Source organism: Fopius arisanus, unplaced genomic scaffold (genome assembly GCF_000806365.1).
Source record: "Fopius arisanus strain USDA-PBARC FA_bdor unplaced genomic scaffold, ASM80636v1 scaffold00063, whole genome shotgun sequence".
NCBI lineage: Eukaryota > Metazoa > Arthropoda > Insecta > Hymenoptera > Braconidae > Fopius > Fopius arisanus.
This window is the reverse complement of record NW_011887802.1, coordinates 111,271-132,846: the sequence shown is the minus strand read 5'-3', so window position 1 is coordinate 132,846 and position 21,576 is coordinate 111,271. Positions and strand designations below refer to the sequence as shown.

Genomic DNA, 21,576 nt, shown 5'->3' with positions numbered 1-21,576 from the left:
TATTCATTTTAATAATAAGTTTTTCTTTATTATTTATTATTCAACTTGTTTTTATTTATCGACGAAATTTCTCCTCTAATTACCCGGAAGATTGACGATCCGTGGTCAGAATGAGAAAAATACTTTCTCGATTATATTACGCAAGCTCCTAAACAATTTTGAAGACTCTCTTAAATTCTCATGGAGTTATGCACGGGGACAACATCATTCAATTGTTTATTTTTTTATTTCTTTTGAGATACTTTTCGATATAAATATATATTTATATTTACCCTCAACTATTCGCATTTTCGTATTCCCTGATGTTCCAAATTTACAAAAAACTATACCATTTTGACTTGGGGGTGCGGGAACTCAATTGAACTGGCGAGAAATACTTCATCTAGACCATTATTTATGTATTTTCAAAGCAAAGCACACGCGATTGCCCTTTCTCCATCGTCTTCGTAGTCTCCAAAATTCTTACTTCTTCAATTTAATCTAATGAAAAAAAAAATCTCGTTATTTTATTCAACAACAAGTTAAAGACGTTTACGTTAATCCATTCGGCATCCTTTCGTCATAACACACCAATTAGCTCTACATTATTCATTCCAACTTGTACATATCGATGGTACCAATGCAGTAATGTAAAATCCTCTCTAGCTCGTAAATCTTGGCACTTGCATTCGCTTGACTAAACACTAGGTGAAACATCCCGTTATACCGGCTCGTGATATTAGATTTATTTTATTCCTTATAAATATTATAACTGAATGTACAATTTTACAGTATGCCAAAACCATTCGGTCAGAGATGATCAGGATCAGGTGTCATGCAACTCGATACCAACAAATTATTTATCTCAATCGAAATGAATTCTCTATTAATATATATTTTTTTTCATTCTAAGAAAATTATGGGGTATCTATTCTCTATGTGAATGAAATCGATGATTTTTGTGGGTGCATCATCACGAAAGAAAAATTAACGAAAAACGTTTGTGTGAGAGAGACCCTGATCACCGACCGTTCTTTAATTTTTGCATACTCCAACCCCTCAAGAGTAATTACGCTAATTATTCCTAGTAACAGTTTCTTATCGTTACGAAATGATTATCTGCTTCGGTGATGAATGTCTACGTTTCCAATCACTGGACAGTGTACAAATGACGAGACAAATGAAAAAGGTATTACATATTTCAAATACGATAATTGATTTTTTTTTTAAGAAAAACGGATTGATAATTTTATACAGTTTGAGCTGTACATATCCATCAGGAATGCAGGATTGGATAAATGCACTTTGTAAATTATTTTACCATATTACAGTGATAATTCAATCAATGAAAATGAAGAAAAGAATGTTTCACCGCCAATTGGCAATATTGACAACAATACAATTCTCTGAATGATACAATTCTCTCATTTATCATGTCTCAGCACTGTCATTATTGACGATTTTCATTATCCCTGGTTGTTTATAATACATACCCACACTCGCTAGTTTTATTTCTACGAGGTGCATCCTCACTGCTTTATTTATATTTCATTATTATTTATATTTTTAATTTTTTTTTTTCACAGAAGTTATCTTGAGCATACGTTGTATCGTACACGATGAGTGATTACGTTTGTTCTCTTAATCTCATTACCAGTGCAATTATTTCCCTTATTTGCGGTGTTAATCAAAATTTTCTCTGAAAAATTTACCAGATTACACGGAACTGAGTCGGAGCTCGATGAGACACCAGAGTTATTCCCTCGTTGTGGGAAAAATTGGCAATTTTACCATCAAGAATAGCCATCGAATCACTCAGCGACACAGCGAAGATATAACACGAGACTATTCGCGTTATCTATTATTTTTGCGTTTATCAATGTTTATATAATCCAGATTTATTAACACTTTTGATCAGCCATTTTGGTTCTATTTTCCCCTGTATAAAATGCGTGATAATATTTCAGATTTGCTCGGATATCCGTCATCTCCGTCGAGTAATTTTGTTTCAATCTCGATCTCTCCGATCCGACACCAATTTGTTTTTAAATCGAATTACAGCAGGCAATGATCAGCAAGTGTTGAGATGTATTTTTTTGACTTCATATATAAAATGGAAAAACTATTGCACTTAATGTTAATGCCTGTATTTTCTTCTCAGTTATTTCGCATTGTTTCTAGGTTTTATTATTATTTAAACTTGTCGTATTTCTTATTAATCCTAGGAATCGCGTTGCAAACTGGCAATATTATTCACCGACTCGAATTAAGCGTGAACGCCATGTTCAATAATTTATTGCTTTACTCCGGGGAACCATTTTGATACCTATCAACGAGGCAATTATCTACCGAACTTGATTATTCATTATTATTTTTCTCTTGGTTAATTAATTTCCAGCGTGCTGCCCTCGTCACTTTATTTGTTATGAAATTTCTGGTTTCACGGCTTCAACACCGGAGTGATTGCGTCTCGTTATACACTGAGATAAAAATTAAGTTAATTAAAAAGAAAAAAATTGTTTTCAAAGTAACCTATCACATGTGTGTTTGTGGCTGTTCATTAATTTCATTTGTTACTTCTAAAACAATTTTTTCTTCTTAATTTACTCAATTTTCTCATCAGTCTAATGAATCGGACATTTTTTCTCTGTTTTCTTAGCGGTACAATACTCGACGCTTATTAATTAATCGATTAACATCATTAACAACTTTTCGTCTTCTGCCTTTTTTTTATTGTTAGTAAACTCTAATTTTCAGTAGATTTAAAAGATAATGTGATTGGTTGTCGCGTCAATGCCATTGGCCAAAAAATTTACTTACAACTGAATTATTCATTTTTTAATATTCGAAGATTCTTTTGTTGGTTGTTGCTATTTTACCAGATGTCTTCAATTATTCTGGATTACACCCTTCTGCGAGAATATCCGTTAACAAGATCTCATTCGGCTCAATAAATTATTCAATGGATTTTTTTAATTATTTGAGGAATGATAAAATTGGACTGGAGAAATTTTATCAACGGTTGACTAGTAATTTTCGGTTTACAATAGAAATAAAAAATTGATAATCTCAGTTGAAGTGTAAAAATGTTCCATTGAAAATACCAAACCAAAATTTCCGACAACAGAATTTTAATTATACCCTCTAGTTGTCGGGTCAGCGACGCGTTTAATTATCCCCGGAATTTGTTTGTTTAACCCCTGGGATAAATCTTCAGTTCCCTCAAGCTGGAAATCTCCATCACATTTTTATAGTTTACTCGACTCTCAGCCCAACAAAGCCCTCAACAATCTGCCTTAACTCAATTTCCAATGACGACGAGAACAAGAAAGCATAAAAAACTCTCACTCGTGTCAAAAAGGTAACGAGTTTAGTTGCTGTCGTTAACAGTAAACACAAGTGCAGAAAATAAATAACTCCAGAGCCCAGTGTAAACGAAACGACGTAAATTTCAAGTTAACTGGAATTGTTTGAAATTCACTTTTCGTCATTGTGTACAGCCCCGTGTTCTGTTGGAAAACGTTAAAACTTGGGTGGTACCGATACAGATTAAAACATTTTCATCAACTCTTGGCATCCTATTATCCATTGAATTACCAACGTCAATCATTCCATTCAACTTTGTCTTCTGTTCCGCTTTCGTTTTATCTTCATTGTTTAATTCTCCTCAAACTTCTCACCTACTTTCACGCTTGTTCATAAATCATACGCGTTAAAAAAGTTTATTGAAAAGTCGATGAAATTTTTTAACGAATTCTCCTTCCTCACGATAATAAGTCAACCGTTCATAAAATTGCATTAACAATTTTTCCAACATAAAATTTGACTCTTCATTAGGATATCCCCCACAAAGAGATAAATCTCTCGAAACTTCTCGAAACTTTTCCCCTGTGTGGAAAGCTACGAAGAAATTCCCTCCACACACATTGAACCTTTTATCCATTAAGAGTGTCTTTTTTTTGCAAATTTTTTAATTGCAACGCACCGCAATAACGCACACAATGTTTTTAATCCTCAAATCCAGATGTTTCCCCAAAAGTACGTGCACCGGGACAATACTTGTCTGAATATAAATGATATCGTGACGAAGCGCTCGAGGATTTTCCATCCTCTCACAGTTTCATTAGCTAGAAATATTTTTTTACCCTGGGAATTTGTTGACGGATAATCCGATTTGGGGTATTTTCATATAATGAATGCTGGTTTTGGCTAGCTAATGAGTGGCGTGCGGTGGGTAAATTCAAATTCACAAGATAGAAAGAGGACTCTCCAGATTTTTCCATCAATTGGTTAATGTATTCCCTGAAATAATAGCAAACTCCTCTCTTTCTCTCTCACTCTCCCTCTCTCACTCTCCCTCTCTCTCCATCTTTAAATTTTTTCACCCACTACCTATCGACCCATTAAAAACCAATGATAAAGTTGAAAAATAATAAAATTGTACTGACACTTTACAAATAATGGCTCTGATTTTTAACCTTTTCCGGCACTTCTCTCCCTGATCTGTATCCGAAGAATAATATAGTATTCGCACGCCACTAGCAATCGCAGTATAAATTCGCCTATAACTGTTTCGGCTCCCCTCAATTTTTATTCTCATTTAAAAAAATGCTTTTTCACTTTTTTTTTTTTCATGAATTTTCTCCTTTTTCCCATATACTACTGATACGGATAATAAAATTCACTGGCATTTGAATCACCTTGGCAGTTCATTGTGTTGAGAGTATAATGTGTGCGCATTGGCATTCCTTGCACAAAAGTGTCTTCGCCGTGTGCCTCTTTAATCTATTTATATTGCACGTTATCATTAACGTTTTTCGCGTATTTCGCTAACGTGAAAATGGCACACACTGAGGAAATCAATTCATTTTTAATAATTATTCTCATGAGTAACTAGTCTGAATAATTCAGTGTCCTAGGATGTCTCAAGATGAATATTCTCATCACCTCACGCAACGACTATCGGTTCAAATCGGTGAAAATTAAAACCGATTCATTATCTCAATTGTAACATGAGTGTGATGAATCATGATCGCTAAGGCGTATTAAATTGTATTCGTAGCATTCTATATTTATCTAACTACATATTCCTCTCATCCTCTTCGAAGTATTAAAAAATGATGACGACTGCTGACTCGAGTACTCCATCACCAACTATCCCACCTCCATTCAAGTCCACCTTTACTTATTTTATTCTCTTTTAATCAGTTTTCTCTTGTTTAATTAATAAAAGTCACAGTACGACACAGGATAATTATACAATCGATATTGTTTTACAAGCATAAAAAAAGTTGCTGTTGAAACGTGACTACAGCACGGTTAAAACGACCCGTAACAACCAATACTCGTATATTATTTATAGGTAAATGAGCGGCTCCACGTAATGGTGGTTTATGGTGTGCTCTTTTGAATCACGTGACGATGATGTGTGGTGCTGAAAATAGGACGGTGATTGTAGCAATAATGGTGAACAGAGTAAAAATGATTAGGCACATCCTGTCTATCACCATTGCCGCAAATTTCCAGTCGTTGGTTATCTTCGTATTTTCATCATTAGCTTTCAGCTGATCCGTGATTAGCTGTTTTTAATAAAAATAACAGGGAGACAAAGTCTCAGTGAAAACTGTTGTGAAATATACTTTAACCTAATGGGAATAATTTTTGGTGAAATAAATAAATGGAACAGCTTTTAATAAACAATGTGACAGATAATCATGAGTTTCATTTTTAAATTAATGATGGGTTGAATGATTCTCATGATTTTTGAAACATCATTTTCTAAAATATATCCACTTGTGTACCACACATATCTATTTCACTAGAAACTATTCCCCGTGCTGTACCACTCATATTGAAAAAAAAAAAACGGGTCAATGAGGATTTTCTTTTTGTTTTTTTGAGGGAGTGTAATCTGGCTGTGTGGGTGGGGATAAAAAATTGAGTTTGGACACGAGTCGAAAAGGAATAATCCTTCCCAAACACTCGCATATGAGATGGAGCATATAGGGTGGAGAGTTGAGTCAGCTGTGGTAGATACTCCGTAAGCTTAACGCTTTCTACGGATTTTTCTCTCTAGTCGGCATCGCGCGAATATTTTCTCCCACACATTGGCCATATTTGCTGACTCTGCCAATTGGCAGGGTGACGATCGCCAAAGAAACTTCGAGGGTTACTATATTTTTTATCCACATGACAAGTTATTAATGTTGAGAACAGGTGCCTTTTCACCAGCTCAATCTCCATTTTTTATTATTCATTCCATATTTTCCCCTTTATCATCAATATATCAACCAAAAATACGGAATGTATAAAGAAAAAAGTGAGAGTTATTACATCAGACAGGTGAAATATTGAATAAAAAGTTCTAAGATAGTAGTTTTTTACCTTAATTTCCTTCAAAATAAGAACGAGCTCATAACGTGCACAGAAACATGCGCTCTGGAGTATGGTCTCAACCTGGGGCGTTGTACCATCCTGTGGATGTTGATGATGGTGTGGCGTATGGCTCAATTGATGGGCCGGATATGACGAATGTGGCAAAGGCGTTGCGTGTTGATGATGCGGCGTTGGTGCCGGTGTATGACTGTGATGATGATGCGGAGTCGTGTGTATGTGACTGTGACCATGCCCCGATAGGGTATGATGATGAGGCCCCGGTGTACTGTAAACATTGTTTAACAGGTTGTTGTGGGGCGCCAGGGCATTATCCTCGAGATCCAATACATTGGCCAACAATGATTTGCTGCTTCTCTGAGGTAGCTCGAGATCACCGTATCCTTTGTTGGCAGCTGGAAATAATATTTATATTCATTTCAGCTGGTGAGGAAGCTTTTTACACCATTGCAACGACATTTGGCACATTAACAGCCAAATGTTTACAATAAAATCTCACGAGATGTTGAGTTTCATGGTGGAATGCTTTTAATGCTGCTCATACACCGGTAATAAGTAATGGTTGAAATGAAGCACATGTGAGCTCATAACTTCACACATCGTTGAACATTAAACTGCTCGTTATAAACATCAAGTGCATAAAAGTCTTGAGGAGTGAAAAATAAACTTGCCTGTTACTGGTGAGGGCTTTTGCGACTTTTGAGCGTCTTTCTCCTCCTTGTCGCACGGCCTTGACATCCTCAGGACGCAGGGCAGCCAGCCGAGAAATAGTACTTTCACCTGGAGTCAACATTAACACATCGTAAACTAGCCTATTTAGGAGATTGGCGGATAGGAACTATTGGCGATCATTATTACCCATTCGGACATTTCGTGAGTGTCTGAGTTACGATGATGATAGTTCAGGATGAGAATAGTGCTGACCACGCTACTCGCGACCATGAACATTATACAATTGAAGTATGTACCTGTAAATCAATCGAATGGAATTAAACACATTCTTAATGATCCAGAATATTCTTCTTCACTGTTACAATGGTGGGAACTTCAACGTACCTAATAACGGCACAGCGTCTGATGTTGCTGGCATTGTCTCAGCAACCATGTTCAAGAACACTGTGAGGGACAGGAGAATCGTCACACCTGCCACCGAAATTCATTATTCCATTACTATTTCATACACCAATATTCTTCATAAATAGAATCAATGCATTAAAATGGAGGTAATGAGAACAACGATAATCGCTAACTACGCTGACCGCATGTAGTTCAACAATGGAGGAACAGTGGAAACGTGACAACTCGAAATGTCCAGATGAAGAAAATGGGGATTTGACCGCGACTCGGATCGGGCATTTCCATCGGTGATTGGCACTGCACTCTCTCTTTCCAATGCCATTTTTTTTTTCTTTTATTTCGCTTCTATTACCCTCTATATTTGGTGGGAACATGGAGCCCGGCCTGGTAATTGTGAATTGGATTGTTTGATTGCATAGCTATTGGCCGAGAGAGACCAGAATAACCGCAGCCTGAACAATGCAGGGGTTCTATTTCGAGATATAAATGAACTCACCCAGGGACAATTTTTCACCAGAGTCTGGTGGCAGGGTGAAACCAAGCACAGCCATGCTGGCTATCAGTACACATGGTACTATCAGATTGAAGAAGTAGTAGAGTGTTCGTCTCCTTATGATTACGACGAATGTTATGTCAATGTAGGGCTCGGGGCAGCAATTGTAGTATATGACGTTTCTTTTACCAGGTACTCCTGCAATGATAAATATTATGACATTAATTGGTCTCATTTATTCAATCCGTCGTTCACATATTTTTTTTCCATTCCAGGGCAGCCTATTTTTGACAAAGAAAAAACAATTCGAAAGCTCTTGCAATTAATATGAATTAAACCGTAATTAATATTGATGGATACGATAACAATGTCTATGTTTGGAGAGTTAATGATTAAATGCCGGTGACTCATCAGCGAGCAATTAATGAAAAGTTGGTCAAATACATACGAACATGTGGTTCTATATGCGGATTGGATAGAAATAGCAATTTGGGGTATTTTGTGCCAATTACGGAATATTGATGGATAAAAAAATACAAGGAGAATTGATTGGCGAGTGTCGGCAGGTAAGCTTAATAGTTGAAGAAGAGACAGATGAAATATTGTTTGTCAGGTGTGCAACAACAAGATGTTACTTCATCTTCGAATCACGTCTGGAGCGTTTGCTAGGGGTTCGGCCACGTACGTGAAGATTATCAGATTCGTTGGAGGTCGATCCACGAGCAAATCTGCAGTGAAACGGGTATTCAGTGATGGTACATGGAAAGAGTTTCAGTGAAGGCTGAGCAAAAAAAAAAAGTATCAAGCCTACATATCCGTATAGCCGGAAATAAAAGAGTGCAGGGGAGGAATTGAGAGGAGAGTCATGACCGGGGGATTTTCCTGCATATGGAAATCGAGGGCTCCTCTGGTTGCTGAAGTCTATGATATTTATTATGAATATATGGAGACATGGATGATGGTGTTACGTGGTCAAATAAAATCTCTACTTACCCAACAAATCCCATTCGCCGTTGGTGATGAAACTGCTTATGTCTCCACCTGCTTCGTCCTGCAGTTGGAGATCCAGCTGAAAATGGCAATACAGTTGACAAATTCACCAAGAAATTATTCTATCATGGCTATTTTTCAATGGACAAAGAAACTTCATTGAATAAAAGATTTGTAAAGAGAGCGAAGTGTTAGATCATAGAAAATATGTCTGTATTTAAATTCCCTCACTGTCTTTTCTGCGAACGAAAAAATACAACTATTCAAGAATTATTTCTATTAAAATTGTCATTTCTCGGGTTTGATGAACTGCTCGCTTTCGCTGAAACCACTAAAGAAAATTCCCTCAGCAAGTTTTTATACGAGCCCTCACGATGTAAAAAACTTGAATTACATCTCTCCGGGTCGAAGCCCTCGGCTGATTAATTAGGGAGACGTTTCACTTATATTCAACTCATCGTGAGCAAGTAGAAAATTCTCGTTCTCCCCGATATCTCACGGTACAAAGAAAAATAATTCCCTTTTCTAGGGTTCCCGTTATGGAAAGTATTCTTCAGGCAACTATTATGGATCATATTCCACCCTCTGAGAATTGAAATTGGGAGTGAAATTGAATTTTAGTGGGGATCGCTGTGCAAAAAGTTCGGGCTTACGATTCAACGAAAGAAATCCAAAGTTTGTATTTATTAAAAATTTCCACAACTCCTCTGAAGCAGAAAAGAATTTAAAATTCACTTTATACTTTCAATTCAGAAAAAGAACAATTCCCCAAACTGCGAGTACCATTTTACGATCGGGAAAACACATTTCATCCACTCCACAATATTTATTTATTGTCAAAAAATGCCATTCTAGTTCAAACAAGAATTCAAAGTAAAAAACATTGGAATCACCAATAGTTATTAACAACATTCCATCCAGCTCCGTTCTAAATGAATTAATTGAATTCCAGTGAAGTCCCCGAATTATTGAATTAAATTGACAAACCTCCCCTACACGAATTCCATTTAAAAGAAAATGGCTAGTTCACGATGAAAAATTTGTTTACCATCTCGTGAGAAATAGTAATTATTCCCTTATCTTTAATTCCGCGACTAGGTGGAAATAGTCCTCAGGTTCCCAGAGACTTAATTACCGATTACCACTTTTAAATTTTCATCTGACCCGTCTAGACTGAGATTTTTATTTAACCATTGGTCCATGCATCACCGGGGGAAAAAATTGACCGAATCCATGTTTTATTCGAACCCCGACCTACTTTACACCGTGCGATCACTTCTCTCCACCCAACATCCGATAGGTTAATACGAAAATTCCAGTGTCGCATCACTGGGTGTGATTTGCAGCCCCCACCCCCTCCCTCGACTCCCCCGAATCCCGACAGTGAAAAAAAAGGGCAAAAAGGGGCAAAAAAGGGCAAAAAAGGGGAAAAAGGCTTTGAGGAACTTTAACACATTCCTCCCACGTTCTTGATGGGATGATACATGCCTCGTGAAGACTGAATCCCTCGAAGAAACGATTGGCAGGTTAATAATCGATTACAAAGGCAATTACATCGTTCCATTTTCATCCCCTTGAAGAATCTGAGACCGGAGATTTTGGATGGGGAACGAAGGAGCCGAGGGTTTCAATCGGTACGCTCAATGGAATTCCCTTTATCCAGATTCATTTCGTTTGTGAGTCAGCTCAGCGTATACCCGGAGCATCAAATTTATTTCCTTCGGATTACCCAACCGAGAGTCTTGTCGGCATCACCAGTATTTGATTTCAACTGCAATGCACGTTGCTGGAATTGTTCTGCCCCGTCTCTTTTCATTGGGGACATTTTTATACAGCCCTCTGGCAATTTACGCCTTAAAGAAAGCACCCATTCTCACCGATTTTCTATTTTATTCGAGTCGAATAACTCGAGTATCGATAATCCACTCTTCCATTCCGATACCCCACCCAAAAATCAATTATTATTTCTCATTGATAAAATTATTATCTCTGTTAATTACCTGAAAACCATCGTAGGTCCACGAGCCAAATTTCATCTCGCAACGCTGATCATCAAATGGAAACCAGGTGATATCGATCTTGCAGGTGCTTTTGAAGATACCTGGTGGTACATACAAACACGTGCCATTGTCCTTGACAACTACGTTGGTTGGGTAGGTGCCGTCAAAGCCCTCGTCGGCACTGAAAATCATTCCGTGAGTTAATATTTGCAAAATATTTGTCAACTGAATTTATCAATAAAAAAAAGAAAATTTACAGCCATTGTTGGAAATAAATTGAACGAAATAGCCTCAGTGCAAATATTCAGTTAGTCAGCATCACGAATAAACATTCAGCCAATCCAAATAAAAAAGAACGAGCTGGAGAATTTCGTATATTTCCAATACCACCCTTCACACACTGCACGAAATCATGACAGCCATACCCACCCTTAAATATTCATACCCTCTAATGGATTTACACGTGGTAATCATTGATAAAATATTTGCCGATGAAAATTCGGAAAAAGCCTGGAGTACGGCATTCCCCCAGTCGAGGATAAAGGGGAGTTTGAGAAGGTGGGGGATGAGGGTGGATAGAGGGGGTTATGGTACTCGCAAGGTTGAATGGTTATGTATAGTATATGCAGCCCTACATCCACGGACGACTGAGGATTGGTTGGAACTTGGCCAGTTGGCCGCAGCCCAATCCGTTATTTCATTCTTTTCCAAAGCCCCGATGCACTACCCCTACACCACCCACCTCCACCCTCTTTTCACCCCGTTTTCACCCCTCCTGTTCACCCATCTCCCTCACCCTACCTCCCCTTTGATACCAAACCCGAGGAATATACCTGCCCCGCCCACATTTCATTTCTTTTCACCGCTGAGAATTCCTCGGATTATCGTGGTAAGTGATGTCTCTGTGCTCGTACGTTTATTTCAATTTCATGGATTGATTTTATTTCTCGATGGGAATTTTATCGGAAGAGTACGGAGACATTCATGAGCGATATGCACCGGCAATAATACATTGTCCATTTCTCGGAAATTTTGGCTGGTGTTTTGCGGAGACTTCTTGGCAATTGCGGTTGAATTTAGGGGAATTAGTTATTTTTTTAACTTTTATTAGTTTTTGTCAGGTTTTTGGCGTGACACGGGTACCTCGTAGGGTAACTCGTTACATCAAGTGACAGGGATATTAAAGGGTTTTAGGAAGAAGTTGAAAAAAATTGCCGAAGGAGGGAAAAAGAGCATGGGGTGAGAAACATGAGAAATGCCATGGAAAATTTTTAGTGGTTTTATTCGTGTGAAAATGTTATAAGCTGGAGGTTGCGTTCGCCGCGTTGGGAACAAAACGTACTGCAGTCAGTAAATGGTAATCCGCTGGAAGCGATAATTCAAAAGAACTCGGTAAAACCTCGGGATTTTTCTTTATTATTCATTCCAGCCATTTATTTTTACAAATGAAACATCAAAATGGTCATTAACAAGTTATGAACTGAGAATTTTCTGGAATCTACAGAATTTCTCACTCCCTACAGAATATCCAAGTACTCATTAAATTTCATTTTTCTTCCCACCACATATATATTAAGAAGTTATTACTAATATCTTCTCCTTTTTCAGATTATTTATATAAGGATCTAAAAAAATCTCGGAAGGTATCCACCAAAAAAAAAATATCCTGAATAAAATCCCCTAAAAAAAATGGAGGGAAAAAAATGGCCTGGTGAAAATCCGCGGGAAAATCTCCCAATAAGGAAAATTTTTCCCTTTTTTAATTTTTATATTGCCAATAATTTCTCAAGGCTCAATAAAATAGCAAGAGAATAAACAGAGTTGTTTTAAAAATACTGAGAATGAACGACAGAATGGAATACATTTCCCCAAACTCAGCGAACAGCTCGAGCCAATAAAATTCGTCTTGGGAATGAGCAAGTGATTTGGCGGAGAGTGAATAAATGGAAATAGTGGCAGACTAGTACATTTACGGTAGTAGGTTTCAATGGTTCTAACCCATTTGTAACCCGATCTAATCATCTCCCTGCCGCCCCTATCGAATCTACCTCCTGCATCTGCTTTCTTCCCAACGATACAAACCAACGATACAATTGGAAACAATTCAAATCTAATTTTCCAGCCAGCTTCGTGGACTCGCCGATATAGAATACTTCAATTAGTCACCAGTTGCAGGATATAACAAATTTATTACAGCTGTTAACCTTTAATTCATAAATTAATTTACTAATGAAATTCCAATCTATTCCTCAGGTCTCCAAAATACTCATTCCCTTCAAGATATTTTATCATATTTCTCATAATAATGAAAAAACTCTTTCGAATATATTGCGAATGAAAAGTTTTCAGAAGTGAAAATAAAAAATTTCTACTTCCATGAAAAAATCTTTCAACAATGCATGAAGGAATTAGTTTGCATTCTGGACGTGGGGAGATGAGCTCTGTGATGAAAGGGTTGGGTGTACATAAACTTTACGTCATAAAGGATGGGAAGTTGTGTTGAGGTAATAGAGGAAAGATGGTGTGGGGAAAAAGGTGGCATTTGGAAGAACGCCAAGGGTAAGTTGCATTTGGGCCCATACCCGATGGTTCTACCCCTTCTAAAGCACATTAAATTCGTGTCTGTCGATACGTAATGAGTTCGATGCGATCGAGTATTGCCACTTGGATAGGAATACCTTCGGTGCTTTTAGCAGATTGTGATCTGTTGGATGCCGAGGTCCATGCAGATTGCCACCCGATACTTTCGACGACACGTGGAATTGTTTGGTGCCAATGTAATGTATAGTGGCTATCAGCAGCCCTTGGCATCCATTATCGCCTGAATATCCTGGTAATTAGCACCGGATGAGATGCAGCGAATAGTTTCGTGGGGGGAGAATGCCGTTTTGAATTCAACTCCCGTTCGATTTTACAACAGGACTATCGATTCTCGTGACTATTTATCCTGATGAATTTCATTACATCAAATTACAAATTACATCAGAAAAGAATTTATTCATATCGAAGGGAATACCACTGAATTTCCGAAATGCCACAAGTTGCCAAAAATGAAAAAAAAAATAGATGTTAACATATTTCCGACTGGAAATGTCAGGAATTCGCCTTGGAATGCCCGGAGGCTGTGAATTTCGATTAGTTGGTTGGTCTACTTGGCGAGGATCGTAAGGAAAATCTGTGGAGGTAGTGAAATTCTGAAATCTGGTCAACTAGTACCAGTACTTAGAGCACCATCCGAGCCTAAGAGATTCTGGTCACCGCATTCTCATCCCTTGCACACAAACCCTCTCTCCACATTGTCTCTGCAGATAGAGCACAGCTGCATTTAGCTCCATTGTGGTGGATAAGGTGATAGCAAAGTAAAGACAAGTACGGATACTTGATACTTGACTGTAGCACCGAGACAACTACCGATCTCGTGTTCATGCTGAAGACGACGTGTGGGGTATTCATGTATATTGAATTCATGTTTCAGCAGTAACTTGCAGTCTGGGTCATTTTGCCGCATGTGTAACCTCTGCAGAGCTTCTCGGGATTAATTATTCAACCGATGAAGCCATTTCACCTACACCATTCTCACCCATTGAAAATATACACAGGGAAATTTCATGCGGAGAATGAAAATTGTGAATGTTCCTATTTACTCTTGATGACGCACTCACGTCCTTTCCACCCACTCTTCACCCATTTTCAGTGATATAACAAATTTGTTGCGAATTTCATCTGGATTTCCGGCTGGATTGGTGCACCCACGTTTACGGATATTTAATTTTTTAACACTGAGTAATTTTCATCAATTTCAGAATAGTGGAGAGGTATTTTTTTTATTACTCCACCGGATGAAAACCAATTTTTACAAATTATTTCAACTTCTGCGGTGTTATTTTTTCAGTATAAAATCGACATCTCATGCAATTCAGAATATAAACACGGTTTTAACATTGTTTACAAGTGAAAAAATACCGAGGGAATTTTTTTTGTGTTATACAAGAGGATGGATAAGTGAGTGAATGAATTGAGAAGAATTTCACTGGGTGAAATTGCCAAAGTGCTTGAATACCTTCAAACAGCTGAACTCGGACTAATAAAAAATGCCTATTCCGGGAAATGAAAGCCCTCTACCCCCTGGGGCGAATCCACTCTTCCCCTCCAATCCCAAACATTCGACCCAGAGATTTTCTCGCCGTATGCTAAACACGATTGTGTTTATCCGGAGGTAAAGCAAATTCAATGCACCGTGGGTGTATGTGCTTAAACCAAGACAGCGTGTTTGACCCATTGAGGTCTGATGTGGGTAGAGGAAGCCCCGATGAATTGTTGGTGAAGATTTCCAAACGGGGCATATATATCTGGTCTATATCTGCCCAAAGGCATTCGTACCATTCACTGCTAAACGGTTGGATCTGCCCCTAGACCAATTTCCATTCCCCTTTCCTCACAGTCCTGTCCCATCATATCGCTAATACCGAAATCTACTATATACAACTAACATCGGGGGAATAGTAAATACAGACAGTACCCACACATCGATACCACACATTGACACGCCAAATACATACGATTGCCGAATTCTCAACCGATTCCAGGCCACAACGCGTGCATAATCCCCTGTCCCCGTTCCATCATTTCTGCTTGTTCACCATATATGCCTACTCTACCTACATACATTATCCCTATGACCTATCCTCGCCCTATTACACACCAATATTCAGGCCCTTCAACACAATCCCACTGAAAAAATATTCATCAAAAATAAATCATTTTACAACACTCAGAAAAAAATATAGTCAAACCTTATAGTCGAATCTATTTGTCTGCGATTGAACCGTTTGGTTTTATTGAATCGGATTCAAAATGATTGGAAATATTTTTGAAGTAAGAAGTATTTGATTTTAAAAAATTCCAAAGATTTGGAAAATTTGGGAATTTTTCGCGAAAATTTGGGAATTATTGGACAAATTTCGCCTGGGGTGGGAGACGGCAATCGTTCACGATATTTAAATTTATGTGTACTGTCTATATGTGTTGTTGGTGAAACACGAGAAGTCCCGGAAATCTCTGATTATGCAGTGAATATTTTGAAGTGAAATTCGCACTCACCTGTTATACATAAGAACATCTGGTTTCCATAATCTGTGGGGCGGAATCCTGAGATCTTTGACTCCACCGTACTGTGATACATTCCACCTCATGTTGACATCATTCCACTCCTGAAAAAGAGAAAAGAAAATGAGAAATTACTGGAGTTATTTTTCCAGTTTTACCGTACCACAGTGATTCGACATATTGAAATTGCTCTCTCTTATCGCTACGGAATCCATTTCCTCAGTCGAGTACCTTTTCTGGGGTTCTTTTTTCATACGAATCGTACTATTGACTTCACACATACGGATATATTTGTCGGTGAAGATCAGAGGACTGCCGAGACGATTGGATCACGTACTAGAACGTAAAGCGATAACTATCAGTAGTCCGAAGAGCGTATGCTTGTATAAAGAAATCGGAAGGAAATCCTTTGGCTATCAAGAGTCTCCTATTATTAGAAGAAATATTCAATTCAGTTCGTCAAGTGAAAATTTTCACTGAAATGATATTCATCGATATTCGTTTGATATTTTTCTAGTGAAATCGAATTCAACGACGCATTTCTGAAAATTACTCATTTTTTCTCTTGTCATTTTTTCTGGAAGACTAATTTTTGCTCGAGGCCGAACAATTAACCGTCTGTGCACACAACCATTCGCTCCCCTTCTTTCTGTGTTATCCTCGTGAAAATAAAATATTCAAATGAACATGGGAATTCGTGAGAATTTCACCAAACACTCCGACTCAGTTGTGAAGAAAACGTGACAGAGACATAATTGACTGGGATAACACACCCCCGAGGTGTCAAAAATACGAGTGCACTGTAAGATTCCACTAGCCCCGACATATTTTTCCTCACTTGGTACCTCTCACAATTCGGATGCACAAATGAAAATGAAATTAAAATTTATTTCCATACAGAGTGAGTTCGGTATTCCAATTCCAATTTAATACCCATCCAGATCGTTTCCCATTCGTTTTATTTTCCATGAAATATTCAATACTCTCTTGACAAATATTTTTATGAATATTAATTCCATCCAAATGTTAACTATCCACTCCCCTCGATTATGCAGGACTGTTAAAAATTTTTCGGCAATTCTCTGTCTCACGTCTATTACAAAATCTCACATTAATCAATTGTCTGAACAAATTCCTCTGGAATTGTATATTTTTGTAAATTGAATTTTTTTTTTATTGAAATGATAAGGAAATTTTTGATTTTTTTTATTTGCTGAGGGTGCTAATAATAATCTGCGCTTTAATTCCAGTTCTTTTTAATTTAATTTGATTTTCAATTTAATATTCAGGAGGGTAATTCATTTGTTCCCAGTGTGCAGGTGAAATAACCGAATGGAATTGAGAAAGAATGGAGAAGATAGTGGGACTTTTAAAAGGGGTAATATATAGGAGTCTATCGAGAGCGAACGGCAAATGCGAATGGAATGAAATAAATATCTTGTGGACCTTGCCCTCAATTACGATATCCAGGAATACAATTGCGCCATTTCTTTTTCTTCGTTTTTTCCCCCATTCTCTACTGGTGAAAATTTCATTAGAATTTTCCAACAGAAGATTTTCCACATCAAGTAAATTTTTCCCGATTCACTGTCCTTTAAAAAAAAACAATAGCATGCAATTTTTTTTTGTCGTAGTCAAATGATAACAGCCCATATACGCTAGTGATCAATAAAAATAGTTATTAATTATTTGTCGAGGTAAATAGGTGGAATTGCTGTGAAAAAGTGGAAAAATGGCGGATAAACGGGAGTTTGGCTGGGAAATTCGGAATAGATATTGATGAAAAACCGGGAGATTCACGGACCCAACAAAAATTAATAGCCTCGGACCTTTGGAAAGCCGCATCCTCCATAACTATTACCAAACACGACACACCACCGATTGCAATTTGCCCGCCAATCAATTTTTCCTCGGCCATTCTCTTGACATATTGCCAGCGAAAAAATGTTGCTAATTAAAAAATTTTCAAGACTCCAATTCAGCTATAAATTCCACGAATTTGTTTTTGAATCAGTGGGACAAGAATGAAAGGGATAGGTATTAAAAAAATGTAAACGAAAAAAAACTGAACAAAACAGAGGGATGACCCCCAGGGCAGACACTCTGCTATTCTGGATGAGCCACGTTTCGAAACAATGAGGGATGAAGGGTAATATACTGCTGTGATGAGTGTACAAAAGGGCTAAATAATTGCTGGCTTCATTATTTTGTACCCTCACCCCTGCCGCCACTTTTTTGAATTTTCCCTCAACCCCCATCATCATGCATTTAGCCCTCACACCTTCGTATCTGTCATTCTTCGGAAATAGTTTATAAAACATGTAACTAAATATAAAATCTGTTGTGGTGTCGTAAACTGGAATAAGTGCATTCGTTCGAAATATATTAATAAAACAATTTTTTTTTTTGGGAAATGTTTTGAAAAATTTTTCAGAAATTTGGAAAAATATTCCGATTACAATTTTTTTTACCGGGGTTCAATTACGAGATTTCGGCTAAAAACTGGCATCGAACACAATGCATTTATCCTAATTTCCCACTTCGCTAGAGAATTTTTATAAAGACTTTTTTACAATCTGATTTTTTAAATAAATGAAAACTGGGATTTGTCATTTAGATAATTGTCACTATTATCTCTGAATTTCCGCAGATTAAAAATACAAAGTAATTTGATAGTGAATACAAATGTGATCATTAAAATGTCAAATGAGTCGTAAAATTCTCAACTCGCCACAGCTCAAGGACATAAAAACTCCTCGAATTTCCAGTGAAATTTCAAATTTCATAATTCGTTTACAGGCGAAACGACGCCACAGCATTTCCTGATGTCAAAATCATGACCAGGTAGTTATATTCCAGTTTAAACCACTTTGTACCATTACATTTAATAGCACAGAGACACAATTACACGTACAGGATGACCTACGGGCGCTTTCCTTCTAAAACCAATTAATTTCAGTGATTGAATAAACAAATGTATTTCCTCCCACTGTAAGACACCAACCCATCCTCCCCCAAGCCATCAAAATTTATTGAATACCGACAACAAAATTTTTTTTAATCACAAAAACCAATAAGTAAATAAATTTATCACGATTGTAAATCGAATCCATAATTTCCCCGTCCCAAAAAGCAAAAATCAAATAAAATTTAACGATGCTCTCTTAAAATTGAATAGTCAGATTCATGTCCACTTGAATTTTTTCCAGCAGCGCAAATCTAATAAGGATGATTAAATTTTATAAAATGTACTTGAGCTGTGGAGTTAATGCGAATGTTCTTTTGTGCCACAAATGACTCCATAATCGGAGAATATTACGAGTTGGGTACGTGTCCCCGGAGGACAGCGAGGAGTTTGTGAATTTCGTTGACATTAACCGAATTGTTTTCTCACTCTTGATGCACCTGCAATTCACCCCAATTCTGGTTGCAGTAGTCTAACAGCAGTGCATCATTTAATGCTCGTTGCAGATGTACAATGCGAATTTTCCAAGAACTTCAACTCCCCAGATGAGCTATTATAATTAAATCCAAGGATATGGGAATTAGCAGAAGGTGCATTGAGAGAAAAAAAAAAAGTTTACTCAAGTGGAAATGGTAAATGAGACTCTGGACTCGTAATGTATCAGTTGGAGAATGCAGTATGGGAGAATTTCTCGCCCACACAGAATCCTTTCTTTATCTAGATTCCAGATCCGAGTGGGCTTGAGATTCCCCAGAATTTCACGGAGCTGAGCACTTCGAGAAACATTAATTCCAATGCTCCATCTTCGTGTGGATTTCGTGGTAATTCTTGTTTCACTTTAAATCCAAATAAATTAGACGCATATACCTATCCCTTTGGGTGAGGCAGATTTCGATGTATTCCCAACGCTCTGTACTCGCAATAAGATAAATTGATTAGTTTCTCGGGTTTACTCACTGTAATGGGGATTGTTGCCGGAGTGGGGGAAGCAGGTCAGTGGGTGTGAATAATCTCAATTGATTATCATTTCTATTTATTTATTCTTCATTATTCAAAATATTCCCCTAAAATCCAGCCATAAATTCACTACTTGTCCGATATTTTTCACTTATTTTTTCCATTTAAATTGATAGACGGTATTAAATGCATGGAGAAAAATTCTCGAGGAAATTTTTAAGTGCTAGAAAAATAAATAATTTCGAATTGAATTAAATACTTGAATTATTTTTATTCATAATTATTACGATTTTTTAAACGAAAAGAATTTCAAATGAAGATTTATATTTAACTCGAATCACTGTTTCGTGCAGGTGTATCTCATTGCGAGTAATAAAAATTTCTCTTTGATTGTGAGAAGATGAAACGAAACTCCCCCAGCAGAAGGAAGAGAAAATCTCACGAATTCGAAAATTTAAAGTAGCGCAGGTCTGGCTGGTAATAAGAAAATTAGAAATGATAAGCGTAATAAGTGCTGGAAGAACCAAAGAAAGGGATGAGGTAAAAATGATCCAGCAAGGGCGAGTGAAAATGCCACTTATCGTAATAAACGGAACACCTCAACTTTTCATCCCCGAAATCATAATTGGAAGTTCATTCGAGATGAAATCCCCATCGTTAATGGATTTTTGAGTCGATATAGATGGCAGGTCTCGACGATTGACTATACCACCGACTAACTTGGCATTGGATTAATGAAATCGAGATTAAACGAGTAGGAGCGAGTGGAGGAATGAAGCTTTTCGAGAATGCCGGGCCAATTTCACGAGGGACGAGTTTACGCCAGGAGATTAGGAAGGTTTTCACTTTAATTGTTTCCGGAAAACTTTCTTTGAGAGGAAATGCCAAGAGTGAGAGCCACAGACCACAATGACACACCACTCTTTCAGCTCCATCTCAACTCCATTCTTTTTTCATGATTTCGACATTCGCCTTCTTTATTTTTTTTTCTCTCCAACTCCGGTGGAATGAGTTTGGACGTTTTATCGGATGTGGAAAAGTAAATTAAGTTTATCTTAGTGGTGGAACGAGTGGATCGAGGGGATTCTTGACATCTATTATTTTTCACACTTGGAGCAACTCCTAAATTTTGAAATTTTCATGGAAAATTTCAATATCAATTTACCGAGGATGATTGGCTCTAGATTTTTTTCAATTAATGATCTTTATCCCGTTGGGATAACGTTGGGATTTTGTATCTCATCAGGAGAATGGGCTGAGACGCAGCTGTTGGGGATGAGGAAATAGTTGCAGTCACCTTCAAACACTCTGATGTAATACAGAACTGACAAAAACGTTGGCTCATCGTCGGGCTTTCACGATACACTCACATCATCGCCAACATTTATGGTCTCCTCATCGATTGTGAAAAATTCACAATCCAAAGATGTAAATTTCATCAACCGGCCGATATCTTGAGCGCGAATGAAATAATAAAAATAACTTCTATTCCCCCATGAGGAAAAAGAAAAAAATTCACATCACAACCTGCGCAGTCGTCAATCGAAATTTATGGTTTTCGGAGATTGATGGATATTGAAAAACAGAATTCCACGGAATTTTATTGCCTTTCCTAT

General features: G+C 37.4%; 1 protein-coding gene across 1 annotated transcript in view; it reads right to left on the bottom strand.

Moving 5' to 3' along the window:
- Positions 1-1,909: 1,909 nt before the first annotated feature.
- The window catches only part of LOC105268926 (neuronal acetylcholine receptor subunit alpha-7), a 68,941-nt gene continuing 49,274 nt past the window's right edge, over positions 1,910-21,576 (bottom strand). Inside the window, exons 4-12 of the mRNA XM_011308847.1 lie at positions 16,033-16,142; positions 10,933-11,113; positions 8,936-9,011; positions 7,946-8,140; positions 7,429-7,515; positions 7,231-7,340; positions 7,044-7,152; positions 6,364-6,767; positions 1,910-5,558 (exon numbers count right to left, since the gene is read on the bottom strand). Of these exons, the coding sequence (XP_011307149.1) occupies positions 5,391-5,558; positions 6,364-6,767; positions 7,044-7,152; positions 7,231-7,340; positions 7,429-7,515; positions 7,946-8,140; positions 8,936-9,011; positions 10,933-11,113; positions 16,033-16,142 (1,440 nt within the window). The 3' untranslated portion in view covers positions 1,910-5,390. The remainder of the gene's footprint in view (positions 5,559-6,363; positions 6,768-7,043; positions 7,153-7,230; positions 7,341-7,428; positions 7,516-7,945; positions 8,141-8,935; positions 9,012-10,932; positions 11,114-16,032; positions 16,143-21,576) is intronic.